This window comes from Calidris pugnax, unplaced genomic scaffold, assembly GCF_001431845.1.
Source record: "Calidris pugnax isolate Ruff unplaced genomic scaffold, ASM143184v1 scaffold19, whole genome shotgun sequence".
NCBI lineage: Eukaryota > Metazoa > Chordata > Aves > Charadriiformes > Scolopacidae > Calidris > Calidris pugnax.
This window is the reverse complement of record NW_015090775.1, coordinates 1,745,927-1,760,777: the sequence shown is the minus strand read 5'-3', so window position 1 is coordinate 1,760,777 and position 14,851 is coordinate 1,745,927. Positions and strand designations below refer to the sequence as shown.

General features: G+C 38.7%; 1 protein-coding gene across 2 annotated transcripts in view; it reads right to left on the bottom strand.

Annotated features, from left to right (window-relative positions):
- Positions 1 to 2,064: 2,064 nt before the first annotated feature.
- Positions 2,065 to 14,851, bottom strand: part of PIP4K2A (phosphatidylinositol-5-phosphate 4-kinase, type II, alpha) — a 53,441-nt gene continuing 40,654 nt past the window's right edge. For both annotated transcript variants that reach the window (XM_014946565.1, XM_014946573.1), the window contains 4 exons: positions 9,464 to 9,577; positions 5,625 to 5,868; positions 4,689 to 4,792; positions 2,065 to 2,924 (listed from right to left, as the gene is read on the bottom strand). In XM_014946565.1, the coding sequence (XP_014802051.1) occupies positions 2,844 to 2,924; positions 4,689 to 4,792; positions 5,625 to 5,868; positions 9,464 to 9,577 (543 nt within the window). In that variant the 3' untranslated portion in view covers positions 2,065 to 2,843. The remainder of the gene's footprint in view (positions 2,925 to 4,688; positions 4,793 to 5,624; positions 5,869 to 9,463; positions 9,578 to 14,851) is intronic.

Here is a 14,851-nt window from a genome sequence, read left to right as displayed (position 1 = left end):
AAGTTATTTGGGCTTAATCCCAAGTACTTTTAAGATCCATGTTTTAGTGTAAGATCTTACACATTAGCAAAGTTCTGTCAATCCTTCTATCAATTAACTATTGCGGATGATCTTCCTGTTTTATCTTCCTGCGGATGATCTTCCTGTAACACAAAATTTAGTCCATAATACCGCCAATTACAAACCTCAGCATTTGCTCTCAGAGCACAGCCAAAGCCCAAAAATTCAATGGCTAAGCATTTCAAGCCATTTAAAGTAAGCACGGAAGAAGCAGGGTAAAATCTAATGAAAGTTTCTTCTTATTTTTCCTTTGTGCTATAGTAAGAGTTCATTTTAACATGCAAAATTCATCTGTAAGCGATCAAAGCCATAGTTGAAACACAAGAACAAAGGATTTACCTAGTGAGTCATCAAAGTGCTTTATTTTATAAAGCCTTGCTCATGTTTGGAGTGTAATCTAAACACTAACATACACAATAATGAGTCTTCCTTGCCCTGTCCAAATAAACAGTTTATCAACAAGAATGAGTGACAAAACTGCTACACAGACAAAAAGAATGCTTTGCTGTAAATGTCTAAAATTGTCTAAAAATGTACACTGGTTGGCCGCAATTAAATATTTACTCCAAGAACGTGTACCTCATTTTTACTTCAGGGTCTCCCCGTGGCCTCATCCTTCAAGAAGCCACAGCACGCTTCGGAAAACGCATGAGAATGTTGAGAACTGGGGTACAGAGGGAGAGGAGAGAACAACAAAATATACCAAGCCACAGTACCAACTGATTTAAATACATACAATACAAAAGTATACACATACATTACAGTGCTGCGGACATCACTAAGTCAAACGTAACCAAAAAAAAAAAAAAAACCAAAAAACCCACCCCAAAATACAGTACCAACTGATTTAAATACATACAATACAAAAGTATACACATACATTACAGTGCTGCGGACATCACTAAGTCAAACGTAACCAAAAAAAAAAACAAACAAAAAACCCACCCCAAAAACCTGGAGGAAAGGTCGGGGAAAGGAGAAAAAAAAAATATATAATATTAGTACACAGCAAGAGGGAGAGTATTGCCTTTGGCCGCTGAAGAGAGTGTGAGGGGTTGCTATTGTATAGGCTCCTCTGAAGTAAACCACTACGTATGTTATGCACAGTTGCAGCCTTAACAGCACTGACATTAGTTATGGAGAAGGCATGCTGGCACTCCTGATCTGAGTTACAAACGACGACGGGGAGGGTGTGTGACTTCTCTCACGTTGCCTACAAAAATCTAACAGTTTCGATAAAGAAATTTGTTTAAAGGCACAGCTTTAGCACAGTGTATAAGTAGATAAACTCTTAAGCATATGTAAATTTGTCTCTTTCAAGCATGGAGTATTCCAGGGAAAAATACAAGAAGAGAAGAAATACAACGTCGTTGTTTAAAAATTTTTAAACAAGTTAAACATGATCAGCACAGTTTTAGGCAATGTACTATACAATCAAACTTGAGTAAATGGCAGGACAGGTCATTTCGATCCTAAAAGACGACCTTGGGAAAAATCCCTCTGAAATATCCTTTCTCGTTTTATTGTAAAAGAGTCCGTCGCGGAGGTGAGCGAGACATTCACTTGAGTACACTACTGCACATTACACCTTGGAAGATGACAAATATTACTTCATTTGTACTGCAAAATAGCTTTACATGTAAACTCAAAAGTCATATATTGTACACGGCTCTGAAATTCAGAAATATCCCTGCTTTCCTAATAATGTAAACAGTAAAATTCAGGGTTCATTTTTCGAGGGATAATCCATAATAAAATACCGCTGTTTCAACAGTACAACATAAGCATTTCAACTTCAAATTCCCAGTAAATTACAAGGGAATGGAACTTCTACCAGTGTGCACATCTTTCACGATGGGTGAAAGATGGAGCTACTATTGCCCAAAACTATGCACTTCTTCAGATAAGCTTTTTTTTTTTTCCCACTTGTAACATTATTAGTTCCTATATTGCAAGAATATAAAACAAATGAAAACTTCAGGTAACAAAGTGAAATAAGCAAAGTTTTCCCTTAACGTAAGTTTACTGTAGCAAAAATGTACACATAGCATGAATTATGTTAGCTCTTTGTAAGATAAGAGACGCCGGCTCTCAGATGTCTGAGAGGCTGAACTTCCTGACACAATGTGCTGAAAAGAAGACAAAAATGGGAGAGGGAGGAAAAAAAAAAAAAAGGAAAAAAACCCCAACTGCTGGAAACCGAATGGGAAAAACCTCCGGCACCAAGGGCTGTTGCAGCTGTTTTTTTAAGGAGTGCCAGTGTGCAGGGTGTAAGTGTAACATTCGCAGTAAGGTTTTTATTATTATCATCACCACCATCATCATGAAGAATACTGTCATGTATCTTTTTTAGTTCAAAAAATAAACTGATCCACAGTTTACAATTTGATATCGATATTGTAGATTTAACATGCATTTACTCTTCCCCACCCCCACCCCACACCTCTTTGCTCGTTTATTCCATTTCAGCTGGTAGCATCAGAGCATTACTGTCACAGTGCACTCTGAGTAAGCTGTTCTATTTATTTAATTTATTTTAAATTTTTTTTTTTTTTTTTTTTTTGCACACGTAAAAGAGTCAGAAATAGCTAGAACTATGCTGGGAATATCAGGCAGCTGTTAAAGCGAGTACTCCACCCCACTTCAGTCATCTTTGCCAGCAGATGTAAACAAAGGGGTTGCTTTCTGCAAGATGAGCGCTTCTCTGAGTTCCTTTTTCCCCTACACTTGTAGCCACTGCTGCTGTCCCCAGGTCTCGTGTCTGTCCTATGGAACATGGTAGGTTACGTCAAGATGTTGGCAATAAAGTCCAAGAAGCGCTTTGAATACTGTTCGGGATTAACAGTTGAAATTTCTGCACCAGCCTAAACAGAGAGTTGGGAGAGGAGAGAAGGAAGAGTCAGTGTTTTATTTGATGCTTTGTCATCGAGAGTCTTACTGACTCAAGGAGTTTCATGTGGGGTCTCAGAACCAGACACTATAAACAAAACTGTCATGGCCCTCAACTGGAATATTACTGATGCACTTTTAGGCTTCACGTGAGTACAGTGATACTTGGTACCCACCACCACAACTGTGGGGCATCCATCACCCATTTCTGCATTGTATTCTCTTTACTTTCCTTACTTTCCTTTACTTTCATTGTACTTCAGCCTCCTATATAATTTCTACTGCATACATAACCATGCTATCCACTTAAGCACCAACAGAGCAGCACTGAAGATTGCTACCCCAATGCTGAATCACCTGGTTTGGAATATATGGTAACAAAGAGTAACATTTTTTCAACACATATGCATTCAAACCCGGACTCACTGAATAAGCTGTACAATTGCTATTTCAGTGAAGTCGCGACTCCATTCATATTTTTATTTGAGGTTTTCAGAGCCTTAGTATGTATATTTTCCTCATTTTACAAAAGGGGAAAATCGCATGCATGCAATTAATGAGCAAACTTCAGTGTCAGGTGGCTCATAAGGCAAAATAAACAAAATGGTTGTATGAATGTAACGTTCTGTAAGAAGTTCCAATCACAGTCAGCTTTAATAATCATAGCTGTTGCTTACAATATGTTTCTATCCCTTATTTAAGCCACAAGCGTGAGTTTTTAAAGTCTGCTACATTCAAAGTTCATTAATAATTGCCAGATAATGGCTGCATATGGTCTGCATCAACCTTCAGCTGCTCTGAGAGCAGAGAGAGTAATGAGAGCATTGTTTGAGACAAAAAATACCTTCTGCAGGCCTGTGCGGGGCTCATGGCTGAGCATTCCACATCGCTCGCTACTGTAAACTTAAAGGCCCTGAGACCCTTTGCTGAAGACCTCCCACAACGCCCTGATCCTTTGGATACTTAGAGGAGGAATTTCAGCCTCATGAACGATTATGCTCTTTTTAAAAAGTTTATGAAATCTGAACCTTAAATCACCATAGAAGTGATAATGGTAAATAGAAATCGTAACTCCGGAAGGCTGGGCTTCTTCACCACATTTTTTGGGTGTCAAAGTAAATTCATGGCAGTCAAATGGAAGCCTTCACTTAATGGTCTCCAAGTATTTAATATGTACATTTTATGCTTAATTTTGCAAATCGTACTTTTTTTTTTCTTTTTGAGAAGTCTTGTGAAGTCAGCCACAGTATATGCTGAAGAATTAACTTTCAACAGGCTGTGCCAAAGAATGAAGTGTCCCTAGGGTCCTGCATCTGAAGTAACATTCACAACAGCTTTCACAGAGCTGTACACTAACACAGGTGCCTGGTGAACAGCTTTGTCTGCAAGAATAAGGTGCATCTCACAAATTTAGGACAAAGATCTAAAAATGTACCTCACCAGAGTTCTTTGTGAGTAAGAGAGCTATGTGTACAGCTGGAAAGGGAGTTCCACTCTCAGTATGCAATGGGTAGCAGTTACTCTGTACTTTTACACTACATGTTAAAGGAAAAAAATGATTTGCATATTTAAAAAAACTGATTTACATTAATTACGTGTCAAAGGAAAAAAAAGTGAAAAAATTCTGATCTATTTCCCCTTTCCCTGGACTTCCTGAACTGTGCTGTGTTGGTGCATTGAACAACAAAAATGCAGTAGAATAAATGGGATCAGAATAAAAACCCATCCCAGATACTTACCCCATGCTTTACCGTTTTTGCAGCATGGGCTGCTTTCTTTTTTGCATCATAATGAGTAAGAATGTCAATAATGGCCATAAAGTATATTTCCTTCCTAGGCGCATCTGCAAAGGCAAATACATGGCAGTAAGAATGACTTTTGAGACATCTTAATCATGAGTCCTCCTTCTAACAAAGGACACTTTATAAGGCTCTGTCAGTAAAGACAGGTTAATGTCAGTCAGAATCGGGGATCTGTGAAGACCATAGGCTCAAGCCACTCTGAACTGAGAGTTTAATTGCACTCCTATATAATGCAAAACTCCCTCAACAAATGTAAAATAACCCTCCAGCATACAGAACTAGGAATAATGCTCGCATCGTGTAACGTGGATTTCACGTTCCTTTGTGGAAAAAAAAACTGTGAAGTTTTATATGAAAGGAAATGCTTCTGTGTCAACAAATAAGCTAACTTTCCTGTCTTGAACAGCCAGAAGTAACTAGTTATACTTAGTTTTATTAATATCAAACCCACATTCAAGCTTCTTACACACTCCTTTTAACAATTTTCTTAGCTGGAACACAGAAATTGGATGTGAATGCACAAATTTTCATTCTTTATTGACTGTTTTTAACAGTGTTGTCTTATCTGCCAGGAAAAGAACAATTATAGATACTAGATTTCCTAAAAGGGATGAAAAAACCCCATGAATTAACTGAGAACTGCTGCATCTGAATAGCTAAGCCAGTATTTTGATATTGATTTGATTATGTAGTAGCTGAATTATTTGACTGCATCCCCACACATCGCAGTATTTTAGAAATATGTTCATAGCAATGCTGAGCATTATAGATGTATTTCACGTATAGGTGCTGACCATTTGTGCTTGCAAAGACGTTAGGATTCTGGTGTAAGAATCAATACATCCTAACATCAAAATATTTATTACTGCTTACTTTCATGGCATTTTATTCCATAAACATCGATAGCTGGATCAAATTCCCCCGGAGCCAAGGGCAGCGAGCTGTTCAGCGTGTTTCCCGGACTGTCTGGAGGGGTTCCAATGGGGTGGGTCCCATCACTTTCACCTTCCTCTTCTCCATCATTCTCTTCACACTCTACTTCTTCCTGTTCAGCTCTTTCAACATCATGAATCCCAACCAGCAAGCTGTAGTCCATGAGTTTTAACTGAGCAAGAAACTAGAAAGTGATAATAAGCAATTTGTCAATATCACTGAAAAATGTAAGCTCCACTTACAAACAGGAGAAGTTACACAAAGATGTCATCAGTAGAGACAAACAGGCACTTCTAAGAGGGAGCAAAAGGGAAAAATGTAAGCTCCACTTACAAACAGGAGATGTTACACAAAGATGTCATCAGTAGAGTCAAACAGGCACTTCTAAGAGGGACCAAAAGGGAGGATTAAGTGATAAAGTAAGCAGAGAGATACTTGAATTTATTACGATGCAGTTAGAGCACACAGATCACTTGCAACTTGTATCATAAAAAAGCTCTAGCCCACTCTCCCCAAATCCTCAGGGAAAAGCCATTTTTGCTGTAGTGAAGACCAGTGCCCTGTGAGCTGATGACTAGGACAAGAGGAAATGGGCACAAACTTGAACATAAGAAGTTCCACCCAAACATGAGGAGGAACGGTCTTCCTGGGAGGGTGGCAGAGCCCTGGCAGAGGCTGCCCAGGGAGGTGGTGGAGTCTCCTTCTCTGGAGACATTCAAACCCCACCTGGACACGTTCCTGTGCAACCTGCTCTGGGTGGACCTGCTCTGGCAGGGGCTTGGACTAGGTATCTCCTTCCAACCCCATGTGATTCTGTGATTCTATTCCTCCTGCCCTGTGTTTCCATCAGGACTATCCTGGCCCCGCTCAGCATCCGGAGCAGCCTCTGTGCTACCATCTGGTAGCCCCTTCTGCCCCTTCACTCCCTTTTAAGCCTTATTAAAGAATCGTGAAAAAGTGTTTAAATATTCTTGCAGTGGAAAGTTGTGATGCTTTACACCATTAAGATATGAAACGATGCTATATTTTCTTCACAGAGACAGGCTCATGATTTAAAGCACAGAAGCAAAACACGAATGGGACTGACGGGTGGTTTTGAGTAAAGACTGAGAATGGGAGTTTTTAAAAAACTGAAGGATGAATGCACTTTACGTATAGACCGAGTGTTATTTCAGTCGAGGGAAACAGGATAAGGCAGAAAGGTAAGAGGGGAGGATGGAAATAAGGAAGGTATGAAAGCAGGAAGGTGGGATACAGAGCTCAAGGGGTGAGGGGCAGGCAGGGCAGAGCCGTGGTGCAGCCCCAAAGCAATGCTGAGATTCTGAACTTGTGGAGACCTTGCTTATGGCGTGCAAAGAAAGAGGCAGAAAATATGCATTGTTTCAGATTTTAGAAACTCCAAGCGGTTATAAAAAGGAAGTTAGGGCAGATCAGAGAAGAAGGGATTTAAGCGAGACTTTGGAATAGTGATAGTGATGGAAGAGATGAGTATAAAATATTAGGAAATGAGAAACTACAGTTTGTCACAAACCTGATTCTGAGAAAAAAGAAGAATCAGAGATAACAAAGTGACTGTGAATTCAAGCGCTAGAAGAAATATTGTGAGATTGAAAAGAGGTTTAAGAAGAAAGAAGAAATTGGTTTCTAATAATTTCAATATAATACAGCAAAAGACTCTTCCCAAGACCAGAAGAGATCTAAGTTTGAAGAGCTGATGTACAACAATAGACAAGAACAACAGATGAGACTGGCCAAAGGCGATGGAGTGGAAGGACTCCGGGCGTATCATTAGGTACTTGACAAATACCAGGACAGACAGGAGAAAAATCTACCAATAATCATACAAAAAAGCATGAAAGAGAACAGGCTCTTGGGAAAAAGAGTGAACTGCAAATTAGAAGAGAACATCTCTTGGGAAAAAAGTGTGCTGCTGCTGACAGTGAAAGTGATCAGCATAAGGAAAAGATCATCTTATTTAAAATGGAAAAAGTATCCTTATGTGCTTTTTCTCAGGACATTTTCAATGGAACGAGGAGGCAGGAAAATAGACAAGAGGACATCAAAACAGCAGTAATAAATATTTGTCTGTTTGAACACAGGAAGGGGATACACAGGATGACGTAAGACTCGATTATGAGAGGAACACAGTAACACAAATTACTTAATGACAAACAAGAATGGATATAAAGTCACACAGTTTAGAATACTACTCCATAATATGTTTAACTATAAGTATTGTGTGATAAGATAATCCTATATCAAGTGCTGTGCATTTCTTTTCATTGTAGTGAAATCTGAGTGTTTACACGGTTTACACTCAGATTTAGGTACAAACTGCATACTATCAGTTATCTAACAAGGGCAGAAGGCCCAATGAAAGAAAAACAAGATTAAAGAACAGCTTGTCATTGTTAAAATCAGGTGCCAGATGACTTCATACTCGTGGTTTACATAAGTATTGAACAATTTCAAAAGCATAAAAAATAGCCTCTCAAGACATGATCTGGAATCTGCCCTTATTTTTTCAATCCAGTAAATGATGTAGAAGATCGCACAAAATCCACTTTCTGGGGTAATAAAGCATCCTCCACGTTCGTTGCACATACTTGAGATCTTGTCTGCAACCCACTTACTGTAAAAGCGTTAGTCAGCAGCAGCAGCAGCACATGTTAGAAGAGCACAAAACTTAAACACAAATAAACTTATCTCTAGAGCTGTGACATCAGTAGAGCAATTTTCCAGCACAACATTCAAAATATAAAATAAACATTGATATTTCACAAAATATTTATGTTTTCATAAATTACCACCATCATAAATTTCTCATCATTATTATGATGGGAAATTAGAATTCCTCAAAAGCAAATTGTTGGGTAAATTCTAAATTTACTATTTTGTTTTGTGTAACTACTGAGATACAGATCTTAAGAACTAGACAAGTCAATTCTGAGAGTCACTTTGATATAAATAGCTGAAAGCCTTATTAAGTCACAGACACATTTTGCTATCATGTCTCTTTCAACAAGGAAATCAGATTTTAGGCTCTGAGTACAGGGATCGCAAAATACTGTGTTTAGTGACGAGATTCTAAATTATGGAAACCAAAGTCAAGCTGTGTGAACTACTTAGCCCAATTTTTATTTTCTTTTATTTGCTGAGCTAAATAAGTTATAATAACATATTCTATTAAATTCACATTTTAACACTTTTCTATTATGTATTAACTATATTAAGCCAATTACAAATTTATATAAGAAGACTGCATTAAGACAATGAGTCCAACTGCTGTATACAAATTAACGAAGCACTCTACTGTTGTGATACTAAGGATGATTTAAAACTGGATTACTAATACGAAACAGATAGAACATGCATGGCTGTGCATAGGGGATGCTACCCTCCTTGTTACAGACCACAGTCCGTGCATGGGCTGAGCTCTGGTGTACCTACACCTGTAAAATATAACTAACAATACTTACCTCTCTCTCGGGGGCATTTGGAAGTACTAGGCTTGTAAAGTGCTTAAGTACTAAGCAGCACCATCATTTTAACATCACATCGTCAAGGCAGGGACAATGCATGGCAACTAGCTATGGCAGCAAGCCATTTGTCACATCAGCAAAAGCAGTGATCAACTCCTGAAAGTTTAAATTGTGTTTCATTTAAAACAGTCTTACAAACAAGAGTTTTCATTAATGAATTACAGGTATGATTTCCTGGGACTATCTGTAATTTACCACACATTTTAATCCCATATAACTGAACAGGCACATTCTTACCTCAACATCCTTTTTGAGTTTCTCAAGGAACATCTTTTTGTTATTTTCATCAATATGAATCTTTTGGCCATCATTAATAAAATCATTGTCTTTGAACGTCGGCAGCTCTTTGGCCTAAAACAAACCAAAACTCCTGTAAGAGCGGGATCACAAAGAGGCACGCGGTGAAGCTGGTCGCCCGGCGTGGTGTCCCCACCAGCACTGGCACCTCTGGAGCTTCCCTGTGCCCATGAGGGCACCACCAAGCCACCGCTCCGGGGGAAGCAGAGGCACCTCCATTGCACCCACAGAGCCGTTTCCTTTGCTTATCCCCCTGGAAATGGCCTAGAAGGTATAAGTTTACTGAGCGTGCAGGCAATGTAGCTAAGGCAAAACCTCCAACTCAATACTTGATTTGCATCAAACCTTGACTGGCATTGAGTTTCTTCCAAGATGTCGTTTGTCAAAGTGACTGGCAATAAGTGAAGTCGAAACACAATCTGTATCTCGTAACAAAGTGCTACTGCATCAGATCTTATAGATGAAGTCAGATTGGATTGCATTTTACACAGCTACTGTGAATTTTTATAAGTGCCTAATACCAAATAATTATTTAAAAAGCATCAGCTGAACATGAATTACCTAATGCTGCTTAAAAGTGGAAAATGCCAGAGAAGACCATAGCCAGAGAAGACCGCAGCCTTTTAATAAGTAATTAAACATTCTTGATGTTGGAGCATTAGTTGATTATCTTAATCTTTAACTCTCCCACGAAGTGATTTGCAACAGCATTAAGGAAAGCCAGACAGAGTAACCACTGGATTCAGTCCTAAGACCCCTCAAACGGGCTCTGTTCTCCAAGGGCAGCGGCTGGAAGTTTACTTAACAGCCCCAGCAAGCCAACAAACAAAAGAGCAGCTACTTCAGGGTACCTGGTCAAGCAAACTACAAGCAGTAGTAGGCTTCTGCAATTAGAGCCTTTAAAAAATTGACCCATTAAGAGCAATGAACAGCCTTTCTCCCAGTTCCCACCTTTAATCCACAGCAGGGAAGAACAGGTTTTCTTTACAAAGAAAATGTTGCAGAAGAACCGCTCTGAAAATGTTGTAACCCTCAATGACCATGAACTAATGGGTACTTTGAATACAATAATTTTCTCTTAAACTGAAAGTCCTCCTGCTAGGAATAAAAGGCATCAGCCCACTAGAATGTCCTCCATGACTTTAACTAGTCAGATGTTGCTTATAACCTTACTGAAGATAGCATTTATATAAAGTTTATTTTCTTCCTACGACACAGTAAGGAAAAGAATCTCAGAGGTTCCTTCTCTGCTCCAAAAATGTACCTATTATAAAGCACAGCATTAAAATGTGAGCCTCACAGCAGCCCCTGAAATGCCCTTTATAGATCTTCACAATGGTTCTTTTTGCTGTTGGGCTGTGCACAGAAATGGCTGAAATACTCATTTCCCCAAAGGTCCAAATTTTTTTTTTGGACCTGGAATTTGTGAATTGTTTAAGATCCCATAATGCTGCTTTTGTTTAGAAAAGTGAACACTCTCTTCCAATAATTGCTCAAAAACACTTAAGTAGTCATGTTAAATCCTTTGCATCCTGACACCTATGAACTCTGGCAAAAATCAAATCCTAATCTGGCTGCTCTGAATTATTATTGTGTTGCACCTAGAACATACTGATATATTAAAATACCCTCTCATAGAGACTCTGTATTTTAATTTAAAATAAGAGGAAAAAACTCCAAGCAGCTGAGATGGAGCCATAACCATTCACCCATCCCAGACTCCTTCCACAGAGGAGCCATCCTGCAGTGCTCCACTGCTTTACTTAAAGATGATGCTTCTCAAAGCTCACAACTGATTGATTACTACAATATGACAGCACAATGTGCATTGATTTTCTTTCTGCCCTACTTGGTAAGTGGTTTAGGATGAAAACGAGTATGGGAAACATCAGATAAGCATTCCAGACTAACAGCTGTAGGGATTATGATACACAACCAAGCAAACTGTCCCATGGATGAGGGCTAATTCTGCAGAGGCGGGACTGCAGATCCAGGGATGTTGCCAACACCAGAGGATGGAATCCAGTGCGTGGGATGCTTAAGAATGGAGAGGAGATTTGGATGAATTAATTTAAGATGAAACAATAATGAAAAGAATGCAGGAAACCAAGCTCCCTTCATTTCTAGCCCAAAGTCACTAGAAAAAAAAAAAATCCTCAGATTATCTTTCCAGCTAGTATAGCCAAGTTATTTATTAAACTAGGCAGAGGTTAAAGTGAAACAAACCCCTTAACAGTGAACCTCCCACCCCTTCGCTATTGATGCTGTTCAAAGCTGGGGGGTGGGTAAGGAGGAAGGATGTGCTTGTGGTTAAGATGCTGAGATGCAGGTTCATCTCTAGGCTCTGCCACAGACTTCCTGTAGAGCTCGGCACCAGCCAGGCAGACCCTGTGGGCGGTGGGAGGGGGAAGCTCACTTCTCCACTGAAGACAGTCCTGCCTTCAGTAAAAATAAACTTAAATTACAAGCGATGTCTTTTTTTGCAAGACGCTAGAGCTGGTAAGCCCGTCGCGCAGGTGCAATACTTCACTTTAACCTTGTCTCTACTAGCTCACTTTTATTAAAAATAGATTAAAGCTGACACAGGTGCATTTCTTGCCATCGCAGCCATCACGAGACTCAAGGGGTGCTCCCAAGGGCATTCAGGAGAGTGAATCAGCTCTCCCAAAAAGCCAGACTCTGCCCTGCCTTGTGTGCGAGCTCCCCTGGTCCTCAATAATCCCCCTAAGGATTTTTATCTGAGGTCATTTTTCTTCTCCCAAACGTCCGTAGCTGGGAAGACCGGGCAAGTGCAGAACTGCATAAATTAAAAGCCAGTACTGAGGCACGTGAAGAAAAACAAAGAAAGAAGAGCAGTGGGTGCCACGTAAGAAACCAAAGCTAAGAAGAGATTGTGCCAGTGGTTGCCCTCAGCACATTATTTGTGGTTATTTAAAATTAATAATAGAAGCGTTCATGTTAAAAAAATCCCAACATGTACATTTTCTTCTTATGCACTGAAATAAAAACATACAAAGAAAACCACATTGTGGCAGTCTAAAGCACCATCTGAATGAAAAAATGGAGACTTTGCTTTAATGAAATAATTGATATGGTTAATTTTTAATGAAGTCTCAAATATTTCCAATGAAGCAAAATCCTTGTTGGAAAATGATTCTCCTAGAATGTAATTCATTATAAGGAACATATTACTATCATTAAAGAACTAAATATTTTAAGAGCTGCACAGGAGATGAACATCTAACTACTTCCACTAAATTAATAATAGGTTTTCTTTCTGAAACATCTCCATTGTTTTTAATTCCCTACTTAAAGATGCAAGAAAGGCACAATAGATTTTACAAATATGAAGTATTTATTTGTTTAAAAAGCATGCTATTTGCACACCTCAGGTTTTCATTCCAAAGTTTGCCATGGTCACAGAGAATTTTAATGGCAGGAAGATTTCACTGCCTTTGAACAGGTTGAAAAGCAAGATTTCTTTGGCTAAGATGGCAGAATGTGTAGAACCTGATTCAAAAAGTAAAATTATGGTGAAACAACCCATTGGTTTTGAAAAAAAAATATCCTGCAAGGTAAGAACCAGGTGAAGTTTTATTTCTACAGAATATGGAAATAGTTTTTGCAGATTTCTTAACATGTCTCAATTCAGAATCCCATCCCACTGTGCTGAAATGAACATTAGCAATTTTTTTTTTTCTAAAGGGACTTTTGTGCATCATGACCGAAAATAATGATAATGGCTAATATCAATGCCAACATTTTGGAAGAAACTTGCTAAAACAGCTGTAGGACAGTTAAGTTTCAGAGTAAATCTTGGGCTGAAAAATGAAAAAGGCTAATTGTCTTCACAACCCGACAGCAATTTCTCACCTAACAGAGGCAAAGATTAGGTTGTAGGAGAAATGTTGCATAGCAGTCTTGTTGTTTGGAACTAGCCACGAGTCCTAATCATGGCAAAATGGGCTTACAGTTTATAACTTTTGAAAATGCTATAAAACATTTGCCAAGAGTGAAGTTCCACACCTTGGGCTTCTTTCTACAGCGCATGGCTTGCAGGCACCTTTTTTAATAAAAGAATTAAATCAGTTAGATTAACTTTAGGCTGACTCTGCTCAGCAGCATATATGGAAGGCAGTATTTTTTTTAAAAAAGATATTACGCAAAATATAGTTTGAAATAATTCGGGACAGGTGGTTTTGAACTGAATCAAAAGTCCGAAGTCACTAGATCTACAAGATGAAAGAATAACTAGGGCTTTCTCTGGAAGTCTGAAAATTGCAGCTTCTTCCCTCTGGTGGTTACAGGAGCTGGGTTCAAACTTCTGTTGTATAATTTGCCTTGCCCTTGGCGGGGGTTTCTAACCAAACAAGGGTCTGCAGCTCCACTTGGCATCACAGGACTGCAAATGGCAATGGAAATAGAGCTGTAACGCCAAAGGGGGGTTTGAGAGGGAACACTGGAATGGTTTTAGCCAGCATATCAGGCATTTTTGAAGGACAAAAAAATTGTGCAGGATGTTGTAGATGAATTAGGAGTTCAAGCATGTCCTAAAATAATAACTATATGTCTTCTCAATGATCAGAGAAATGCATCCAGAATTATCCCTAGAATTAATGTCTTCCTGCTGCAAAATGAACATGCAATATATAAAGTGCAAGAAAAAGCTCCCCTCACCCCTTTTTTTAAAAGTCTTTTAACATATGGAAAACAGCCTTTTACACACACAAACAAAAAACCCCACCCAAACAAAGGCAAACTAGTGATTTGTTTTGAAAAACAATAATGGGGTTGGTGTCATGTAAAGGCCAAATGCTGAAACAGGAATCTGAACTCTGAATGTCTATTCCCATCTTTGCAATGCATTGCAGTGTGATGTTTTAAATTATAATCTCTGTATGTGCAACCTTGGGATTCATTTCACACAGAAATCTAAGACAAGCTTCACATGTCTGTTTTGTGAGATGGGCATATGAAGCAGATTAAAATCACTAAAAAAGTAAAAAATGCTGTTCTGAAATTAGCAATTTTGAAATAGCCAGAAAATATAGCTCAGATTTTGGGATGATCTACCTTGAATGAAATTTTACTTATTGACATCAAAAGAAAAAAACTAACCCAAGACTGAGTAGTCTCGTTGCTATGCTCCTAATCTTTCTTCCTTTAGTTATATATGTCCTTTCAGAAATCTGTTAATTACTATGTGTTGTAATACATAATGTAAAAAATAAAGCCTAGAACTGTTTTTCACATCTAGATCCATCTTTCAATCTAATTATCAGAGCTATGTATTTTGCATACAATTTAACTAAGATGTAACATAGCTAT